The 23,872-nt window shown below is 38.2% G+C and overlaps 1 protein-coding gene across 2 annotated transcripts in view; it reads right to left on the reverse strand.

Annotated features, from left to right (window-relative positions):
• Positions 1-477: 477 nt before the first annotated feature.
• Positions 478-23,872, reverse strand: part of LOC141434341 (uncharacterized) — a 46,400-nt gene continuing 23,005 nt past the window's right edge. The window contains exons 2-6 of one of the 2 annotated variants that reach the window (XM_074096750.1): positions 23,312-23,460; positions 22,270-22,384; positions 13,444-13,642; positions 5,021-5,186; positions 478-3,297 (exon numbers count right to left, since the gene is read on the reverse strand). In XM_074096750.1, the coding sequence (XP_073952851.1) occupies positions 3,181-3,297; positions 5,021-5,186; positions 13,444-13,642; positions 22,270-22,384; positions 23,312-23,460 (746 nt within the window). In that variant the 3' untranslated portion in view covers positions 478-3,180. Of the gene's footprint in view, positions 3,309-5,020; positions 5,187-13,443; positions 13,643-22,269; positions 22,385-23,311; positions 23,461-23,872 lie in introns of both variants that reach the window. The other variant, XM_074096751.1, reaches the window with a different exon arrangement.

A 23,872-nucleotide genomic window follows, 5' to 3' on the forward strand; every position in this document is an offset into this window, starting at 1 on the left:
TTACATACATATAAGATGATTATGTAGGAGGAACAAAGGACCTTCTGCTGCCTATGCCAAATAGCTAAATAATATTTTAATAAAATAATTATGTTTATCTTGAAACTCTAATTTATAACTTTCTATGCGGTATGCTTTGTATACGTACAAGTTAACGAATGTCCCGGTCCAAAAAACCATTTTACACATATGTAGGTAAAGAGTAAACTGGCAACCCTACACTTAACCTAAATGCCACTGTAACTTATAATTGCACTGCCTTTGAGATATTACTCTTACAACTTTTTAGAGCCATGCCTTAATCGTTAAGGCCGGAAATCTTTCATTCGGAAGTTTTTTGACGACGGTATTGGCTTTGTAACACTAAGCTTGTCACGTTCTTGAGCCTTATACACTTTTATAACATACAGTACAAGGAAAAAAGAAAATAAAAAACGAATAAAAGGTCTTTTAGGTGAAAAAATGAAACTTCTATGGAATCACAGTTTTAGTTTTATTAAAACCACTTTAGGTGCACTTAGACCAATCGAACGAATGACCATTCTGTGAACGATTAGTTACCAAGGTATTTTATTACATGTTTTTAGGCGTTTTTTCGTCGCTTGGTTATTGTTATCTTGCTTGTGCTCTTTATACACCTTTTTTGTGTAAATGAGAAATAAGAATTCTCTTTTACATGAAAAAATATGAAAAACCGCTCACGCTCTTGCACTAGCTCTTTGTTCTTTTGATCTATCTTCCTAAGTCCTGTCATTTTTTAACAAACTTAGCGTTTAAGATCCAGACGTGGTTGACCTACTTTGTTATTTTGGATTTTATTTCAAAATTCTTAGAATTCTTTATTCAATGAACAATTTGTACCTTTATAAAGTACATTCGGCCGTTATTCTTAGTGTTAATTAGCCCTTTATAAAGTACGCGAGGACTTAGGAGGATATGTAGACGTACCTCCACCCACTGCTGCAATGTTCTAGAATTTGAATTCAGGTCAGCAAATTGCCAAAATCTATTAAGAGCATTGTGAAATTCAAGCGATTTCTGGCGTTCTTATTACTTAAGTTAATACAAACGGTGAAAACAGATTCTAGCCTCTAACCAATTTTTGATTGGTTGTCGGTCCAAATAGAATCTAGTTTCTGTGTTTAATTAAAAAAAAAAATGATTTATGAGGGTTTCATTAGTATCACAAGGTCCTTTTGTCATTTTGGACATTTATTTCACGTTTGTGATTGGTTACATACATACCAAATTAAATGAGACTATTACGAACGAAATCTAGCGATATTGCGCTTGTCATTATTATTAATAATAATTAATTGCCAAAATAAGGTTTTATGAAATTTCAAACCTAATTTTTGTGCTGACTGCCCACATAAAAAATTGGTCAAAATCGACGCTATATTATTACCGGTTATGAAAAACCCTGACTACACAATGCTCTTAAGAAGGCTCCACCCTTAATTTCCTGGCAAGAAATATTCTGCAACATTGAGCGTGACATTGTAATAGTAAGTATAAAATATAATGTAGATATTTTGTGTTTATATATATGTAAATAGCATTAGAGTCTCGAGGAATGCTTCGTGCGCGGATTTTAATTAAATTCGCTCAGATGTTTCTGAAAATGGCTTTCCAGGTACATGTTGGATATTTAGCTCATTTTCTGTTTACATAATTGTCGTGACATGTATAGCTTAGACATAACCCACATAACCTGTAAAATTCACACAGAATTCGCAATGTTGTGGACATGACTCCAAAATTAGTTGATAGGGACTTCAGGTCACTGCTCCCTGATAGTAAGTAAGTACTTTACTTAGAGTAAAAAAATAAACTTTATTCGAAATTTTATTTTATCAATTTCTTTCGTTTAGATAATGTATGAAAAAATACAGTGGTTATATGGTTAATCTTTGCAAAATTACAGCTTCCTAGCACTAACAGTGTCTAAGCTAAGCTGCGGACAGATGAACTAAACTATAAGGCTACATAACCCTAAAAATTAAAAACCTCAAACCAGTATTATTTGTACTGTTCCAATTGGAGATATTACGTCAAAAATAACTCAGGAAACAATGTAGCGAAATAGAACATCTTTTTTAACAAGCCGATAACAACACTATATACTGGGTAACTTAGAAGTCATATAATAACGCGCACACTAAAGATATGAATTTCGTATTATCGCTTCGTAATTTCGTACTCAAAAGAAATTGCTACTGGGCTCCAGAAATTCGAAAATCGAAGTACGTATAGTACCGTCTCGCCGACACTTATATTGCTTAATACGAGAGTGAGAGGAGCGGTGCGATACGAACTTCGATTTCCGAATTTCGTAGTAGCCCTGCAGTGCTAAGTAGGCATTTATTCGATTATTACAACCGATACCTACTCGATGAGGAAAAGAGACCACGTAATGGTTTTCCATTATATCGTAATGGATTCAATTATAGAAACATAATATTGATAACTTTGCAAGAAAACTGTCCCGTAATTTTCGCTCGTCAGTGTAACACATTTCGACTTGTTTATTTCAAACAAATGTTCTCAAGTATAAATAAAGATAAAGATGGAATTCAAAGGCAAGCGTCAGTGTCAAAAAGGTCGCGATATTGACGCCGCGTTAGAACAATAAATCAAAGTATAAATGCAATAGCTTTCGTACGTAGCGAAGCCGATGCCAGTCTATGGACACTGAAATCAAAATCGTGACAGTGGAGGTTTCTCATTTATCGACTTTCCATTGACAAGTATGACTATGAGTCGTTGTATGACCTTTGAACAGTTTTTTTTCTATTTTGTCTGTATTATTATAACATATTAATACACCAATCGAGATAGGAAGTCGATTAAAGAGAAATATGACAGCTTCATAAAAGTGTCACAAAAACGCCTGTCTCTGGTCACACATAATGTCGCTCTGACGCGGCGTCATGACCGCAGCTGTCGCATATCTTTTCACCACTTCTTTCTAACACATAGTATAAGACGAGGTTAGAAAGAGATGGCGAACATCAGCGCGTTAGACAATACGGCCTCAGTTTAGAAAGTCATCAGGTCGCACTCCACATCAAAAAGCGATATCTCAAATCCACATTCACTCACAAGAATTTCACAAGTGGAAATATTTCCCGTACACAAAAAGGTTCACTTGTACACTGGATTTCAGGCACCATTGGATCAAGTGGGGGGTTCTGGTGGACTCTGGGGCTCCTTGATCTTCTCTTGAGGACTCCCCCCGGGGTCTGTGGCATCCCCACTGTTTCCGCTGTTGATCGCTACGGAAGTCAGGGGGACCTGCAAAGAAACTATGATCAAAAATGGTAGGAAATTCGGCTCAGGTTTATAAGGCTACATCCGTAAATATCTTTAATTTACAACATCGTTATAAGTTCCCTTTCTTCTCATTCTGTGACTTTTTCCTGGCAGAGTGGGACGTTTTTCTCTCTGTGTACCTGTTTCTGTATCGCTTACTATTTGTGGTGTACTAGTAAAAATAAAGATTCGTTTACAATTAAGATTGTATGTTAACTGTATTATATAGGCTGAGATGGATGACGAACTTTAATTTACATTAAATGTTTTAGTGGGTTTAGAGTTTAACTTGGCACCGCTCAAATAAATTACTTTTATGTCCCAGGAGAAGGTAGTCTATTTTTGAAATTTATGTTTTTGAGGGGATACATTTTACAGCTATGTACTATAATATTTTATTTAAAATTGTATGTTAAGTATAATTTAAATAAATAAATCCATTTTCTAAAATCCCTCGGCGAATTAACTTACATGATAACTAAGCAAAAATTTTTTTTAAGTTTACGGGCTTCCTGCTTATGTTTTAATAAAAAATTTACTCGTAAAAACAACAAAAACAAAATATTAGAGATTAAAATAGGGAAATATAAATTTTAACTTTGGCTTGAGTGAGAGTCCTAAGTCAACAAACCCTTGACACTTGTTGTGTATAATCTGATTAAAGTTAATGGAATAAACTAAAAGGTGCCTGAGTAAATAGTCCAGTTTATTAAAATTATTCGTCAACTATTAAATAAAGACTAAACCGCAGGTGGTAGGACCTTCTGCATGGTCCGCCCGGATTGCTACCACCATTTTGCTCGCTAATCCTGACGTGAAGCAGCAGTGCTTGCACTGTTGTGTTTCGGCGTGGAGAGTAAGCCAGCCGGTGAAATTACTGGCACTTGAGGTATCCCATCTTAGGCCTCTAGGTTGGCAACGCATCTGCAATACCCCTGGTGTTGCAGATGTTTATGGGCGGTGGTGATCCCTTACCATCAGGAGACCCACTTGCTCGTTTGCCATCCAGTAGAATAAAAAAAAAACTTTACGGCCTTTAGCGTATTTTACTAAAGAATAAACCCATGGATTAAATCTCGTTTTAAATACTTTTTAACACGGATTTGCATCCGTACTGACGATATAATTACGCTGTTGCCATAGATGTCGATGTTTGATGGTAACTAAATGACTCAGTAACAGTTGAATAAATTAATTAATTGGCAGTGGTGTTCGTTTCCCGTCAGATGACCCGCTTGCTCGTTTTCATCTCTCTCATAATAAAAATAATAATTCGCGGCACAAAGCGCCATCTATCGATTCATTTTCATCACCATCCTCACGGCCTATATAAATACGTCTCACTGCAGGGCACAGGCCTCCTCTCAGAATGGGAGGGTTTCGACCGAAGTACCTACGCCGGCCCAGTGCGGATTGGGAACTTCACTTAACACACTCACTAATTTCACTCATTAATTCTCGGCCAACTTTAACCCTATCCAAGCTATCATCAGACCACTTTATGGGTACCCCACTGAACACCAGCGCTGTGGCTTACGCAACACTATGCTAGTGGGCCCAATTTATACTATTATTATTATTATTATTTTTTTGTACAATGTTTTCCTTCTCAATGTATTTTACCCTGTGACCCTGTTTATCAATTCGTGTAATCTCTCTCTCTCTCTTTCTCTTTCGCTTTCCCCCATTGGACTAAGTAACATACCATAGAGACAGCAGTACACGTATGCATATCAGATTGTCGTGGGGGCGGCGACAGTGACGCGTCATATCGAAGGTCTAGCTGCACCATGAACACTGCAGCTGCCAGGGTCGTGATGGAGAAAGACAGCTGGGCTCCCGCCACGCCGACACACGTTGTGCTGCCGCATCTAGAACAAACGATTGTTTTTTTTATAAAATTAAGTGTGAAGCCGCGACCCGGAAGACGAAGCTTTGGCCTCCCACAAGGTGGACTGACATCGTGAGAACTGCGGGCTAACAGTGGAGACCATTGTTCAGCAGTGGACGTCTTCTTTTAATGAAATGAAATTATGATGATGACGATGATGAAGTGTGAAATGTGCGATTCCTAGCATGCCATTGGTGGGAAAGGGTTCAGGAATGGCTCCCCAGGAGATGAATCCGGAAACGGATAACGGCCCCCTGGCGATGTAGCGGGTTATACCGTTGAACCGCTGCGTCGCCGACTGGGCGGCAAGGAAGGAACATCCCGGGGGTTTTAGTGAGTACAAACCCCACATAAACTCAAGGTGGCTGATTTCCTCCGGGCAAATAAAAAGGTACTGCCTCTCGGAAAATATGTATGTAGGTAACTAGGTCGGAAATATCATGGGACACTTGACACTAATTGCCAAACCCAAACCTACCTACCTAGTGCCAAATTAAGCAAAGCTTGTAAGTACTATTGACACTAGGCAACGGATAAACATACTATATAGATAGATACACACATACTCGTAAATACATATTAAACATCCAAGACCTAAGAACAAACATTCGTATTTTTCATGCAAATATCTGCCCTCAGAGCTCAAGCTTCGTAGTCAGGTTCTCTAACCACTTGGCCATCCGGGCGTCCACAATTAAGATTAATTGACATTTTGGAAAAAAACAGAAAAACAGTTTCTCGGCCGTAAAGGGGTAGAGGCCTCGAAAAACTCTTTTTATCAGCATCAAATTGAGTTCTTGCTTAGTCACTGCCGAGTTAATTAAACGTGGCACGTGCTTAGACTAATAATCGTGTCCTTAATCTAATCAGGGGTTTCCTTCAGGAACTACAAATGTACTGAGAAGTACATGTTACAGGATAAAATGTACCTACACAAATATGGTGCAAGACAAAGGCACCTAGTTGGTTTAGGAATTAACTTTAATGGAATGAACTAAAACAATTACTTTGCTCACCCGTGATCTTTATGATAGCTTCGTTTATGCAAGAAAGGTGTGTTCATCACACAAACCCATTATCACCACCATCACACTACACTGACGCGATTCGAACTCAACCAGAATTCATCTTCAGAGCAACGCAACCATTCACGATGCTAGCTACCAGATGTTAGACTCTAATATTATAAATGCGAAAGTGTGTGTTTGTGTGTTTGTATGTTTGTCCGTCTTTCACGTTGAAACGGGGCGACGGATCGACGTGATATTTGGCATACAGACAGTTTATGCGCCAGAGAGTGACATAGGCTACTATTTATCCCGGAAAAATGTACAGTTCCCGAAGGAACAGCGCGCGATAACCGAATTCCACGCAGGCGGAGCCGCGGGCAAAAGCTACTGATTTTATAACAAAAGATATGCGTCTAATGCTTGCGAAATAAATTAAAAACTTGCACCGAATGCAGCGACAGCACACAAATACAAGCTTTATATCCTTCTGGCTCTCGTTGAGAAAGGCTGTATTTTAAAATATATGCATTTTGTTCCTTATTATTATTTTTACTAACATAGGTCTAAGATTTTGTAACTAATACAAGGACTATATAATTGTCTGAATAAAGAGTTTTTTTTTATATCACGGCGAGCGAGGCCAGAAACTACAATATTAAATTCTGAACTAAACAATTAAGTAATGTTTCTTATTGTAAACATCTTCCGGTATTGACCAATGGGCTGCAAATTACTGTCATTTACGAGAACCAAGGACTTGAAATAGCGCAAACAATTTAGCGAAAACAATTTTCGTTTATAAATAGCTTCCTGCCCCAGTGCGGCAACAAACCTAATTTAGGAAAGTGTCGGTCAAATTTGCGCGCCTTTTTATTTTTTAATTTACTACTATGTCGGCGGCTCCTTGACTTAATCTATCACGCAAGAGAGACAAAAAGTGGTGGATGTCATCACAGCCGATGGGTTCTGGAAAGAAATATTCACAGGGCCGTCCTAGGCCATGTATGAGGCACACATAAGCTTGAGGCGCTTTCGAAAAGAAAAGTAAAAATAATCTGCTATAAATAATTGAATATTATATTTTATTTATTCCATAGGAAATTATGATTTTTGAACATACTTAATCTTCTTTTTTTATTTTTTTATCGACTGGATGGCAAACGAGCAAGTGGGTCTCCTGATGGTAAGAGATCCTAATAATTATTAATTCTGCAGGTAAAGATGTGTTTCTAGTCAAATTCAAACTAACTTTTATTTTGGATAGCAAAGAGTCGTTGATATTTGAAATATACGCATGGTAGCTTTAGTGAAGTAGAACAATGACAAAGCTCCTAGGCAAATTGGATAGAATGGTTATTTGTCCCACTGCGGCAATAGGAGCCACTTAGCTAAATGCGTCGTCGAAGGTAATCCGGCTTCATTACACTAAGCACTTCAAATCTACCTACCAGCTAACAGTCACCCATAACGTGGTCGTGAACTTATATTTTCACTTCTCATACTCGTAATGTTCGTGTTTATGCTGGATCTAGGCGACATGACTTTTTATGCTCTAGTGCATAAAGTAAAATCTTCGTCTAAGACCAAGGCAATCAGGTGTTAACAGCCACAAGAAAAAAAGTTTCTACCTACATCATTTTCAAATTTTGAAAATTTGTAAGTTCAAAACTAAAAATCAATTAATTAAATCAAAATAAATCAATAAAACGAAATATTTATAAACTAGTAGCAATGCATAAGAAATAAAAGGCACCTAATAAGTGAGCGGGAACATTGCATCTGTTGTTATTTCATTTCCTCGCAATCGAAGTGAAAAGCAGAGTGTAAAACTCGAGCAATATACCCATTTTCCCTTCGACGTGTCTATCCACCCTCGCCGTACCGACTCGGGTGGTTATATGTACGTCTTGGGTAAAATGACTCGTTTTATGCTCTTGTTGTACAATCTACTATTTATGTTTTAGTTAAATGTATGGAGCTACAGTTCGTTCGCTCAAATTTGTTTGCAAAGGATCAATAGTGAACCTTCATGATGTTTTTTTTGGGAAGATAGAGTGGTGGTTTTCTTTTGCCTTCTACACAGAGGGCCGAAGTTCGTAGTCCGTAGTTGGCAATTGAGAGTGCTGCTGCCCACTATTGAGTTAGGCCCTTTTGTGGCCTTTTACAACACCTACCATCCGAAATCTCAAAAGATATTGCATTATTTGAGGAAGAGCGTCGCACATTAATGCTAGGCGTATAACGCCAATGAGGGCTATCGTTTTTGTCTCACTAGATGGCGCACTGTTGCATGAGGTTTTTAAGTATGGCTTTCAAAGTCTGTTATTACGGGCGTGAAAACAAAGTTTAGATTAAAACCATATTTAATACACCTTAAAACCGTACCATAAAAATATCGAGCATGCCACAGTGTTGCATAGTCCCCGTTTTGTTCGGAAAAAAGGGAGGACAAAGTTTTCCGAAAGACAAAACTGTCCCATAACACAGACATTCATTGCCCCGGAACGCATATTTGCCATAATTAATTTCAGATGTTGCAAAATATTCACAAAATTATTCTAATTATAAATAAACCCGCGTAGCTCACCCAAAAACTATGAGATTTGACATTTCGGAGACCTCACGCTACACTAGCGCCTCTAGTGGCGAATTCATACGCGATAGCCCTCATTAAGTAAAAAAAGACCTGAGTCCTCCTTTCCATACACATAAAACTCAGCTGGCCAACTATACTGTCACTGTCACGCGTGTAGGAAAATATTTAAAAGTAACTTAGATCTAGCCAGTCATATTACAACCCACAATAGAAGTCGTCAATAGAATATTTTTTTTTAGAATCGCCGTCATCTAAATCGATGAAGACTATACAACACCTACGGGAAGTCCATCCTATTCTAAAATCGGGCACGGCATAGACTAAACCGTAAAATTAACGAAAATCAAAACTAACACGTAGTCAAATAAAGTTTTTTTTTGACATAAAACTGATCGTGATTGACCCCTATCTCACCTGATGTTAAGTGCAGATGAGGCCAAAGGTGTATCTCACTGGTTCAGTAACAGCCTATTCACTCTAGCCATGAAGAGCCCTAGATTGTATTTATCCGGAAATACGACGACAGGAGCGAATCCATCCAACACTAAATAACAATGCTTATCCAATACACAGCTCTAAAGACTTTAATAGTAAACCCTGGCAGTTCAATCGCCTATAAATAACGGCGATCGCTGGAACTCAGCAGTCTACACACTCGCACATGGCTTTCAACAATGTGCCATTAAGCAGAGTGCTGTTTGTTGTATTTTCTTATAACGTTGTTAGAACGTTTATTACATCGCTAACGTGACGTGATTGGCTTGGTGGTTTTATAATATTTTTTTTACGTTTCGGTAGTTAAAATGGCAAAAGTTGATCTCTTTTAGGTTGTGTCTGTCCGCGGCTTAAGTCTAACTTTTTGCCCTATAAAACTGTAATTTGGTATTTTGGTGTACTTAAGTGTACGTATGATCGACCAAGAAAGTGTTTTACCAATTTAATGACAGTTCCTACTTCAGAAATAAAACATAACATAGTACAAATCAAAATAACGGTAACTAAAACCACATACAAACTAAACTTATAAATAAAAAAATTTACCAAAATAGTTTTTTTTTTATTCAACTGGATGGCAAACGAGCAAGTGGGTCTCCTGATGGTAAAAGATCACCACCGCCCATAAACATCTGCAACACCAGGGATATTGCAGACGCGTTGCCAACCTAGGGGCCTAAGATGGGATACCTCACGTGCCAGTAATTTCACCGGCTGTCTTACTCTCCACGCCGAAACACAAAAGCGCAAGCACTGCTGCTTCACGGCAGGATTAGCGAGCAAGATGGTGGTAGCAATCCGGGCGGACCTTACACAAGGTCCTACCACCTGCAAAAAAAAGGCAAAGGTAAGGAGGTGTGGTAAGGTGCCCAGAAGGCTGGCAGCATTACCACGCTATATGGCAATGCTTATTCTTTGTGCTTAGAAAAAGCCAGCCCTTTGGTCACCCGAAGCCGCAATTAATTTGGACAACAATATTTTAAAAATATTAAATGCACTCAAACCCTAAGGACCCATGGTTTCTACCCCAAACGGCTCAAAAATGTAGGCACTACTGATGCCTACATATTTGCGCCGCTTGAGGCATTCCGCAGAGTCTGCAGCGGCACCGGCCCTGTTGGCTGTAGATGGAAGGTATAAAATAAAACAAAGGCTGATTGTCATATTGACTTATGAGTGAAAATACGGCTACACGACTACGCTGCTACGCGGCTACATTAATGACATTCAACATTAGGGTGGTAAGTAAACCAATTTCTTGGTCGACTATAGATACTTAATAATTACGCTGACAAATTCTTAGACTACAAACGAAGTAAGATTGGTTTTTGGAATCTTTTTTGTATTTTTTTTTATTTCAATTCCAAATTTCACTGATTAAGTGGCTAAATAAGAAACGAACAAGCTAAGATATGTGGTGCATAGGGGAAATTCGTGTCTGTACCGTTGACCAGCAGTGGTGTAGTGGTTCGATTCCCAGTGCTGGTCTTATTTTTCTGGTTTTTCTGTGCATCTATATTTCAGTTTGCATTTTTAATTTACAAACGAAGTTCAAATAAAAAAAAACAAAATCTGTCTTGCGCATTGAAAGTTACGCAAAATTGCAGGTACAGTCGCCATCAGATATTTCGGAGCGGCCAAGGTAGTCAAAAATATCGGCACATGCACTTTATTATTAAGGTATTAGAGTTCATGTATCGATATTTTTGATCACCTAGCCCGCTCCGAAATATCTGATGGCGACTGTATGCCGAAATATACGCTATAAACGTCTAATATGATTGGTAGAGTTTCTCAGCAAAATGAGGGCAAATCATTATTTTGTCAGTTTGTCGGCGTGATTATTATGTGTACCCGTGTCACAAGGGCGTCGCCAAGGGGGAGCAGGAGGGGATGCTGCTACCCCCTTAGAAAATCGAACAAAATATGTAGCCTAATAAGCCTTTACGTGTTTTAGGACCTTGTGCAAGGTCCGCCTGGATTGCTACCACCATCTTGCTCGCTAATCCTGCCGTGAAGCAGCAGTGCTTGCACTGTTGTGTTTCGCCGTGGAGAGTAAGACAGCCGGTGAAATTACTGACACGTGAGGTACAATACAATACAAAGACTCTTTATTGTACACCAGACATAGTAAGCGATACAGAAAACAGATACACAGAGAAAACATTACAAGGTAAGCAAAGGCGGCCTTAGCGCTTAAGAGCGATCTCTTCCAGGCAACCTTTTTTACAGAAACAAGGAAGGACTAGTTTACAACAGGTGGTGCATCAGAAGTAGATAAGAAGAAGAAGAAAGAAGATAGGAGTAGGAAGATAGGAGGTATCCCATCTTAGGCCTCTAGGTTGGCAACGCGTCTGCAATACCCCTGGTCTTGCAGATGTTTATGGGCCGGTGGTGATCTGTTACCATCAGGAGACCCACTTGCTCGTTTGCCATCCAGTCGAATAAAAAAACGTGTTTCTGAGCTAAGAAGCCGTTGACAAGCAGACAGAGACAAATCGAAACGCAACGATAGAACTTTCTTTCGTTGTCGCTATTTTGAGTATGGACCAGTAAAAATACAGTGTGCAATGTGACTAAATCTGAATATGCTTTAGTTAGATTAAACTAAATATACGAATAAATGCAATGGGCGATAAAGGAATTGCGGAGTTTGTTTGCTTTCTGAGATTCAAAGCAATCGCTTTGGCAAGCGCAGCAGTCTCCAGAATACTCGACATTTAGCCATTCAAAACGTTCATTGTGTTGAAGGAAGCACTATTCCTCTAATCCGGTGGTTATAAATCATTTTAAGAATTTACCCCTCGGACCTAGAAACAAGTTTTTGGTAAAAATTTCATTTTTAATACAAGATTTTTTGCTGACTGCACTTTTTGTCAACTGCACTTGCATAGTCATTCAAAATACATTTGCATACCAAATTTCAAGTCGATGCTATTAACCGTTGAAGAGTGCCGTCCTGCGAAGACTATCCTGGCCGGACCACCAGGATGTCACTACTAGATTATTGTATTGTTACGCAATTTACATGAGTGATCCAAATTTTAAGTCAATCTGACTACTGGAAGTTGGTCGAATTTAACTTGCAAGATTTGATTACAGACAGACAGACAGACAACGGAACAGGTGAAACTAAATAAAATCTTGTAAAAAAAAGTCGCGGTAGCCTAGTTGGTAGACCTATGGACTCTCAAGCAGAAAGTAGTGGGTTCGAGTCTGGGCTCGGACCTCTTAGTTTTTCCGAATGTATGTGTGAAATTTACCATGACCCTTACGGCGAAGTAGAACATCGTGAGGAAACCTGCACACACCTGTGAAGAAATACAACGGTGGGTGTGAAATTCCCAATCCGCGGTAGAAAAATGTAAATCATTTTGTCCGTTAGTTAGATATCAGAAAATATAGGACAAGTATCAAACAGAAACTGACATGAAGTGCGTCAAAGTTCGGAAGAAGAAGCACTTTTTAGCACGGCGTGACGTCACGGGGAACTTAAATGGTTATATCTTCATTTTTTTTCACTTCTCATGCTCGTTAAGTTCGTGTTTGGATCTAGGGGACATAAAATGACTTTTTATGCTCTAGTGCATAAAGTAAAATCTTCGTCTAAGACCAGGTAATCAGGTGTCAACAGCCACAAACAAAAAAGTTTCTATATAGGTATTTTTTTATAAATTTTAATTTTATTTATATATAACTCAAACTCAATTAAATAAATCAAATAAAACTAACTATTTAATATTATATTAGCAATGCATGAAAAATAAAAGGTACCTAGTAAGTGAACAATGTTTCCACTATTATTATTTCATCTCCTCGCAATCGAAGTAAAAAGCAGAGTGTAAAACTCGAGCATTAAACCTATTTTCCCCTCGACCTGTCTATCCACCCTCGCCATACCGGCTCGGGTGGTTATATGAACGTCTCGGGTAAAATGGCTCGTTTTATGCTCTCGCTGTATAATCTACTATTGTTTAATTGACAAAAGGGAATTTTCTCTTTTGTCAATTGGACATATTTATGTCCAATATTTTCTGGAAATCTAACTGACGAACATTGGATTTAGGACACTAGCCCAAAAACCAGCATGCGGACACCTAAAAGATACACAAATGTATTCAGAAGACTGCACTTACCCGATATTCAAGAGCGATCTAAAACAAAACGCCAGCATGGCGACGTGGGCCCCTATCGCGGCCGTCCACAGCAGTGTAAGGGGCACCGCGGCACACGGCGAGGGCCCCAGGGCCCGCCACGGGGCCCCCCAGTGGCGGGTGGTGCTTGAACGGCTCGACGTCCAACCGCCGAAACCTCGGCTATAGTAGACCGAGATTGCTAAAAGGTAAAGTATCATTTTAGTATGAAAAATGTATCGCTTTTGTCAGCGAGTGTCAATTTTTTTGTACTAAAAACATTATATTCTCTTCTCACTAATCGCCGGTGGTGGAACAGTGTCTAAACAAAGTGTTTTAAAATTTAATTAGAATTTTTCAGGAGGTAATTGAGTTAGTTTGACTGAACAGTTCTTTAAAAGTTTTTCTAAGTTTTTATTTTATTCAAGTTATAGTCACGCTTTGACGCGATACACTTTGAGCAATTATAATTGACTACAACTTGAATAAAAAATTATATTATAGCCCTCGCAAGTTCTGAAGCTGTAAGTTCTTATTTTATTCTTCGGAAAATTTGGCTTGCTGGTAGAAACTAGCCGTTGAACATAGGGCTCTTCCATGACTGTTTTAGGTACTTAATAATTCGTATATGAGAACTAGCCAAGTCCGATCTTAGGCTTCAATATTATTATCCTAAGTTATAAGAAGAAATGATATTTTAAGTTGTTATAAAATATTTTATATTGTTATATATAAATAAATTTCAGGACTGACCATTGAACTTGGCACTTATTTAGATCTCACTTCTTTTGTCGTTAAACTCAACCAATTAAGGCATATAATCATAATATTGAACTTGGCTCTCATTTCACATTTATGTTTTGACTAGCTTTTGTCCGCGGCTTCGCCCGCGTGGAATTCGGTTATCGCGCGCTCCTCCCTCGGGAACTGTGCATTTTTCCGGGATAAAAAGTAGCCTATGTCACTCTCTGGCCCATAAACTATCTCTATGACAAAAATCACGGCGATCCATCGCTCCGCTTCGACGTGAACGACGGACAAACATACAATCACACACACTTTCACATTTATAATATTAGTATGGATTGCTCATTCAGAGTTATCAGATTAACATACAATCCTATTAAAGGATAATTCTATCTTGTGCATAAATTATCCCTTTGATAATCATAAGACTGAATATAGCCACAAATAGGCGCGGCACGCATTTCTCTATCAGATCATTGTGCGGATCACTCCTTCTCTTTCACATAAACGTTGAAGTTGACCTAAGAAAATGCTCACCGCACTCAGGACGCGTATTATACCTACTCATATGTATAACTTAGTTCAGACTCCAGTCTCTCACGAAGGATTCTTCATATTTGATCGGATCGCTACCACCATCTTGCTCGCTAATCCTGCCGTGAAGCAGCAGTGCTTGCACTGTTGTTTCGGCGTGGAGAGTAAGACAGCCGGTAAAATTACTGGCACTTGAGGTATCCTATCTTAGGCCTCTAGGTTGGCAACGCATCTGCAATACCCCTGGTGTTGCAGATGTTTACGGGCGGTGGTGATCTCTTACCATCAGGGGACCCACTTGCTCGTTTGCCATCCAGTCGAATAAAAAAAAACTCTTGTGAAAATGTATATGAAATCTTTTGTGAGTTGATAAATAAATACATTTTTATTTATTTATAAAAATTAGCACTTAAAAGTCTAATATTTCATAATTTTGAACCTTTGAAAACACTGTTTTTAAAATACCTAATGTAACGTACCTACTCCAAGATAGTAGCGTAGGCAACCAAAAAACTGGCCAAGTGTGAGTCGGCTCGCGACCGGTCCCGTACAAATTTTTAGGTATCTACGAATATCTAGTGTTGGAATTGCACCTCTCCTAAGCAAAATGTACGCAATGTGGGTCGTTTTAGATGGCTATTGACATAGACAAGGCATACAAAAATATGATTTTTGGACTTTACTTATTCGTTGTCCTATACCTTCATACCAAATTTCAAGTTTCTAGGGTAACCGGAAGTACCTATAGGTTTTTCAATTACGGCAATTTGTATGGAAACATCTGTTTCCAATGACTGTATCTTTTAATTGCGACTTGGAAGTTTGATTTTTGTACTTACTTTGTACTTTTGTACTTACAAAAGTAACTCTTTATTGCACACCAAACATAGTAAGAAGTACAGAAAACACAGGTATGTATACATAAAGAATTTCTAAGGTAAAGCAATAGGCGGCCTTATCGCTTCAGAGCGAACTCTTCCAGGCAACCTTTACAATGGACAGAAGTAAGGAATAAATTTTAGCAGGTGGTGCAAATTTACAGTATACTACCTACTACTTAATACTATCTACCTAATACTTTTTTCTCAAAAATCAATTTTACCCCTTTGTATTAACATAAATACCGAAGCGTAAATTAAGGCAAGTTAAAAGTAGGTAAGTACCTAAGTTGGGGCAATTTTTTTACTTGTAACATACGAGTATATATTTTTTAACTTTATTATTTTTACGATAGTAGTTTTTATTTCAATTGTACCATTACAATAATGCATATTATATAATAACTAATAGTATATACCGCAGAAAAATTACAGCTCTCTAGTACCTACCTACAACAGTCTTGAAGCTAAAACAAGGACGGATGGACATGGTGAAACTATTATAACGGTTCTTTATCACGGAACCCCAAAAACACGCAATTTATGACGCAGGAAAGGTCATGTTCAAAGGTGGTACCTTCGATATGTGATTCCCATTTAGAAAGGCTTCGGCATAAGGAGGGCTCGAGGGGTTCCCGGTTCTGATAAAGCTTTAAAAGGTTAGGTACATAAATTCTTGGGAATCAAAATATTACTTAGGTTTTGACATAAAATACTATCTTCTGGCCATAGAAGGAAGAATCATTTAATAGATCACATTACTTTTTTTATGAGGTTCATTTTCAATTTTAAACTGACTTAAAAAAAGGAGAGTCTATGTTCGACTGTATGTATTTTTTTATGTCTGTTCACCGAATACTCGAGGAAAGCTGGACCGAATAGACTAAAAATATCCTTAAAAAAAAAAGCATTTTTTTTCTCAACATTCAACGAGGGGATGCTGACAGCCTTTTGGGCACCATACGACGGGGGCTTTTTTTAGATTTAATTTAGTTGGTATTAAGTTTTTAAGTTAGGTATTTAGTTTCTAGTTAAGTTTTACTTATGGTTATTCTTTCATAATATGTGTATTCTTAGTCTCGTTCTTAGACCTAACAATTTACGCATGGATAACCGCAGCAAGTCTAGTGAATTCACAAACGATGGATCATCCACGGCAATGCATTGCAACTCATCAATTACTTCTCACGCCATCCAAAATTTAAGGTTCTCTAATCTTCACTAAAACTAGGTCATGATTTTTCTGAGTGAACTTTTTCCATATTTCTGGAGACAATTTCGTTGCCGTATTGATTTCAGATAAGAGATTCTTTCGACGTTCCTAAACTTTATTGTCAGAAGTTACGTATGCATGACTTTATTTTATACTGAGTGATAAAGATAAAGGTTACGCGTAGTTTGAATACTGAAGTAGTTAGTAAGATCCTTCGAAGCTTTAGGCATTTGTTCTACTGCTACGAGGAGCGGTAGCTAATCGCTCCACGACGGCAGTATCGACTATTTTCTCGCTCAAGAAACGAACAATATTATACATATAGCTCCTGAGTGAGTAAAAGAGATTACGAAGAGATTATAATAATAATATAATAATATAATTTATTTCATGTAACTGGGACACATATTATGTTAGTAGTATGTTATGGTAGCGGTTGAACGCTGGTTCTTCACCCAAAACTCGCCCAATGCTCTCTGAGTAGTTATGTTTTTTTGTGTTAATAGTTCAGTTTTCCATTCTCTGTATAAAACTTTAATTAAATTTTTCAATTCAGCAGCCAGTATCATAAACAGGCTTTTGATTCACCACTAAAGATAATGCCTTTGTGATATTGTGTGTGAAATAATAATTTACGGATTGAAATATACGAGTAGGAAAACCACTTTTTCTTTTCTACATCTTTTTTTCCACGGTGTAGCGCGTGAGTTAACAACGCTTTTACGACGGACCCGATTTTTCTGGAATCCCGTCGGTTGTAAAAGTTCCTCCCAACGTGGGATGCTTTTGATTAATGGACTTTACATACGCAGTCAGCCATTTTGTTGAGTTGTCACCGGGAAAATAAAATGGCGTATAAATGCAGACGATCAGGAATGATATTTATGAAAGTTATAAAGAGAAAAATAGCCGGTGAAATCACTGGCACTTCGGATAAATATCCCATCCTAGAGGGTCTTCATATTTGATCGGATCGCTACCACCATCTTGCTCGCTAATCCTGCCGTGAAGCAGCAGTGCTTGCACTGTTATTTCGGCGTGGAGAGTAAGACAGCCGGTAAAATAACTGGCACTTGAGGTATCCTATCTTAGGCCTCTAGGTTGGCAACGCATCTGCATTAACCCTGGTATTGCAGATGTTTATGGGCGGTGGTGATCTCCCATCAGGAGACCCACTTGCTCGTTTGCCATCAGTCGAATAAAAAAAAAACTTATGTAGTAATCTAAAGGAATCTAAGCTGTGGACGGGTAAGTATACTTGATATATCTAGGCGCCATTATAAATAGAAAACAATATGTTTAAAATAATGTATACAAGCCTTTTTGCCGAAACTACTCTTTGTTGACTGTACAGTCAGTTTTGTTGTCATCCAAAGTGTAAGTATATCCGTCATGAAATTGACATACCACTAACATGAGTTTACGTGACCGTACTCGATAGCGACGGCGTAAATTATTTGTAGAGACAGCGCCTCTACAAATTATTTACGCCGTCGCTATCGAGTACGGTCACTGTAAACTCATGGTAGTGGTACTGAATAAAATTATGTCGATGCTATTAACCGTTGAAGAGTTCGGTCTTGCAGAGGTGATCCTGCCTGGACCATCAAAATTACACCTGCGGATCACCAGATTATAGTAATGTCATCGGGTTGTCATAAGTATGCTCTGTATAATATTATCTCAATAGGATATTAGCGACTATGTCCACGAAGAATTTGTTTAACACTATCCCGTGGGAATTACATAATTTTCAGAATAACAATTACCAGTCCTTTCGCTAGATTTAGCTATCTAACAAATTGCATCCAAATACAAAGCTTCAAGCTTTATTAAAGGTAGAGTCATTCACGATCATTCAGAGTCGTGCCGTGGTTCTTATTACAATGTCATTAATGTCTAATTTTTACAAAATCACGCGTCTTCGTGGATGGCACTAGGTATTATTATAGTACGATAGAATAAATTTAACCGTCCGTCAAAAGATAAATGTCAAATGTTTTTTCTTCTTTATTATTTTGTTTTTTCTGATTTTATTTCAAGACGGTACTCAACCGAATATCGTAAAATTTGTCACACAGACTTTATATTGCGAAGAAAGACGTAAACTGTTCAAGATAACGAAAACACTTACTAAACAAAAATAAAATGAGAAAAAGTATCGTTTTAAATGTGTCAAGACCACAGATTTCATGAAATACAGTTTCGCTGGAGACTTGGCGACGCGAGGGCAACACTAAGGCCTAACAGTCTCTATTAACACTAAATAAGATGAAGAACGAAATCTTCCAAGCTTCTTCGAAACTTCAAGTGGGGTCTTGCAGTAGATACCTAGTAGATAATTCTTTTGTAAAGGTCAGATGCCAGCTTTGTGTGTATAGGTATGTAGGTAGGGTTCCGTACCTCAAAAGGAAAAAAAGACAGGATCACTTTGTTGTGTGGATCGCGTACCAAGCTGAAATGAATACCAAATAGGTACTCCGGTCTGCTACAGTTTGAAGCATTAAAATAATCATAATAATCAAACTTCTGAGTTAACCTGCAAAAGATATCATCATCATCATCATCAGTCCGAAGACGTCCACTGCTGGAAAAGGCCTCCCCCCTTAGAACGCCACAATAAACGACAACTCAAAAAAAAGTAAAAAAAAAAAAAAAGCAAAAGATATAGTCATTAAAAAAAGGTGTTTTATAATAACCTGCCGTAACCGAAAAAACCTGTTAAGTACCTTCTTCTGGTTGTCCTGAAAGCTTGAAATTTGGCATGAAGGTAGCTCACAAGACAGTACAACCAATAAGAATAGTCTGAAAATCTTCATTAATAATATCTGTTATGTTTGTTATTTAAACCCTTAATTATATAATTATAGTACTTAGAGTAAAAATTGTATGTGTCTGAGACACTGAGTGCGTCAACTTCTACTAGTTCCGACAGATATCAGCGCTGTGACAGCAATGTCGCAGCACATGCTGAGTCGGCGCCTTTTCGCGGCTGTGCCGTGACAACTTTTATATGTTACAACCTGAATTGTTTGTTTTCGTACTATTAATTGTCATGGCATGTTTGTGAATAAAGTTTTTTATCTATGTATCTAATTTGTTATGCCTGCCTATGTGCGTAATCAATCATCTAAAATAACCCCACACTGCGTACATATTGCTTAGGAGAAGGGCTCTGCTAACACTGGATATTCATAGATGTGTACAAATTTGTACGGAACCCTCGATGCGCGAGTCTGACTCGCACTTGGCCGGTTTTGTTTAACGGTCTTACCTGCACTAATCGGTGATTAATACGAAAGCTGGGGAGTTTTAAATGATAAAATAGTTATTTGTGTCACAAGGGAGCAAAATGTTGTATTACGGCGAGGGCGTACATTGAATCCAGAATGTAGCGAAGGATTCTACTATCCTGAATCCTGAGCGTAATGAGGGATTCAAGTGTTAACGCCCAAGATGAAAATAATTTTGCTCCCGAGTGGTTCATACAACTTTTCACACCGAGCACTAAGAAACTTGAAAAAAATATATCTGAATATTATTAAAGAACAAACAGCATAGAAAATGGCGTGGCTTTACAATTATCAACTTCAAAAAATGGTGTTTGCAATAAAACACTTAAAAAGCCTTGAACAGAAAAGTTGCACTTTGCTCCCTCTCGTCAGGGAGGAAAAGTTACTTTTCTGAAGGAGAGGTGTGAAAAAAACTATTCTCATATCAAATTCTAAAGTCTATAGAAATGCTGCTGTACTTCAATCCAGTTTATTCTATGGCCCATTTAGCTCCAGATTCCTTCTAAGTATAGACAAATAGAAAGTGCCCACTCAATACGATCGGTCTCCAAGTCAATTTAATCGTAACTTGAGGCATTTCGCTTCCACTTAGGGCTAACGAGACCTGATTGTTGACAATACTCGATGGCTTAAGATCTCGAGTCGCTGAGTAAATAAATAAGGTTTCACGATGGAGTAAAATGGATATTTAAGCAATATTCAGCGATGAACAGATCTTTGAGCTTAGCTCAGTAAACTCACATGGATATTTTATTCAAACAGAAATTTGTTTATACCTACTAAGTACATAAAACCAAATAAGCGCCACATCAGCTTCATTGGTAGAATGGAAATACAAATAAATATAGTTCTTGTCTAAAGAATGTTTTTACTAGGTAATCCCTATTACCTATTAATATAATAAATGCGAAAGTAACTCTGTCTGTCTGTCTTTCTGTCTGTCTGTCTGTCTGTCTGTTACGCTTTCACGTCGAAACCACTGAAACGATTTTGATGAAATTTGGTATATAGGTAGTTTGAACCCCAAGGATCAACATAGGACACTTTTTATTCCAGTAGAGGTCGCCACCGCGCGATAACCTAGATCCACGCAGACGAAGTGGCGGGAATAAGCTAGTACAACATAACTCGATACAAATACTTTTCGTTCAATTAAATCCAAATAATATAATTTTAATTTCATTTTACTGATGAAATTAAAGTGGCTCTCATTTTATTTTGACTACGAGTATGTTAGTACAGTCAACCAATTTGATTCCTATTAACAGAACCTTATCATTGTGACTATTTTGGGTCATTAGATACTGATACTGATTTGTTACTGACAAATAAAATTGTTTACTTGTACTATGGTAAGGTTCAATAGTGGCCTAGTACAGTCAAGGACTTTAACTCATAAGCCACCATGGAACCATTTCACAGTAAACGTCAAAGTGACATCGCATTAATTAACAAGGAAAATCGTAAAGACTTTTCCTTTGAAAAGTTTCCATGGTGGCACATGAATCAAAGTACAACCTGCCTAAAGTCTATTCGCTGAGTGTTGATAGATATATATATGACTAGCTTTTGCCCGCGGCTTTGCCCGCGTGGAATTCATTTTTCCAGTGGTGGTGGTGGAGTGCATTTTTCCGGGATAAAGGTAACCTATGTCACTTTCTGGCCTATAAACTATCTCTATGCCAAAAATCACGACGATCCGTCGCTCCGTTTCGACGTGAAAGACGGACAAACATACAAACATACATGCTGTATAAACTTTGCTGTATAGACAACATGAACTGAATTCAATATAACCTAACATAACCGACAAAAAGTTGTAAAACCCCCGACTTTGTCACTTCGAAGTTCAATATCTTAAAAACGGCTAAACCGATTTTGATAAAACATATCTAAAACCATCGCTAGAAAATCTGCTTTAAAATAAAAAAAAACCGCATTCAAATCGGTCTACCCGTTTAAGAGCTACGGTGCCACAGACAGACACACACACGGACACACATAACTTACGTTACGTTATACCCTATTTTTATGTCGGGGGTTAAAAAAAGATATACCTACTCTAGCGAATTCCTAAAAACCCGATTCAGTCCTCTGATAACGGAACCTTTATTCTTAGAACCAGAAATAGATAAAACCAAACTAGTGTGTGTTTTGCTCTGACCTGCCGCGAGGACGGTGATGGCTCCCGCAGGGACTCCCAGCCCCAGTTCTGGCTCTTTCCGCTCCTCCAACCACCCGACAGCTCCCACTACTAGTCCGCCGATGCCGCATACGATCTAAAACAACAACACAAATATTAGTGGGGCCGGATTTTTTCGAGCGGCTATTGACAGATTGTAGGGAGAGTGCACCGCTTTTTATCGATGTTATGTTATGTACGGTAGGTGTGTGGTGTGAGAACTGATCGTAAAATCCGCCAGATCACGAAATTCCTAGGCATATCGTGAAATGGAGCAATTTCATGATATGCCTAGGAAATCCGTGATCTGGCGTATTTTACGATCGGCCGCCAACATATACGTGGCTACGAGCGAAACCTTTTTGTTCTGAACAACAACAACAATGATGATGAACACACCTGGAGAGAGATCTCTCTATTATGGCATTCTCCCAAATTACACAAGAGATAAATTAGTATAAAATGTTGGTAAATACTTTTTTCAGCGTGGGGAATGCAATTATTGTGAGAACATGAGATTTGGCCTTTTGGGATGACCCAAAAGTCCAAATGCTCATCGGTTACTCATTAAATAAATAAATATCATGGGACACTTGACACCAATTGACCTAGTCCCAAAATAAGCAAAGCTTGTACTATGGGTACTGGGTAACGGATGGAGAAACATATTTATATCCTCCTAAGTCTTCGCGTACTTTATAAAGGACTAATTAACACTAGGAATAACGGCCGAATGTACTTTATAAAGTACAAATTGTTAATTGAATAAAGAATTCGAATAATTTTGAAATAATGTGCAAAATAACAAAGCAGGTCACCTACGTCTAGGTCTAAACGCTAAGTTTGTTAAAAAAATGTCAGGACTCAGAAGGATATAGAAAAATACATGTTAAACATCCAAGACCCGAGAACAAAAATTCGTATTATTCATACAAATATCTGCGCCGGCCGGGAATCGAACCCGGGACCTCTGGCTTCGTAGTCAGTTTCTCTAACCACTCGGCCATCCGGTCGTCAAATTCACCTGTAAAACTCGCACTCTCAGGGCTATGGCGAAGGGGTATATTTTGACACCTCCAGCGAGCGGCGAGTCGCTGTCGTCGCATTTGGACGTCCCGCTCACGGCGCTACACACCGACTGCTTACGCGACCACATGTTGGTTTGCGGGAACACTGGGGGAAACATAAAAAACTTTAAAAGAACTAGAAGTAGGTACCTAATACCCATTCTAGCAATAGTAGTTTATGCAACTGTTAGGTTTTAAGGCCTAATTACGTACAGTTGCATACATAATATTACTTTTCTCAAAAATGACCGTAAAAGTTGACATTATTCTATACATATCAGAAGGTGAAGTGCATAGTTTATAGTCAGCGAAAAATTAAAAAGTTAATAAGATTGCAGGCGCGCTAGCTCGACAATAATAAATTAGCGCGCCTGCAATCAGTCACAATTTTTTTTTAAAGTTTAAAAGGCCATGGAAATGTTGGCACAAGTCGTATACAGCCAAATCTAATGGGCGGTATCTTATCGATATTTTAATGAAAAAAGGCGGGAAAGCATAAGAAAAATTATTGGAATAAA

The sequence above is a fragment of the Choristoneura fumiferana genome, chromosome 13 (assembly GCF_025370935.1).
Source record: "Choristoneura fumiferana chromosome 13, NRCan_CFum_1, whole genome shotgun sequence".
Classification (NCBI taxonomy): domain Eukaryota; kingdom Metazoa; phylum Arthropoda; class Insecta; order Lepidoptera; family Tortricidae; genus Choristoneura; species Choristoneura fumiferana.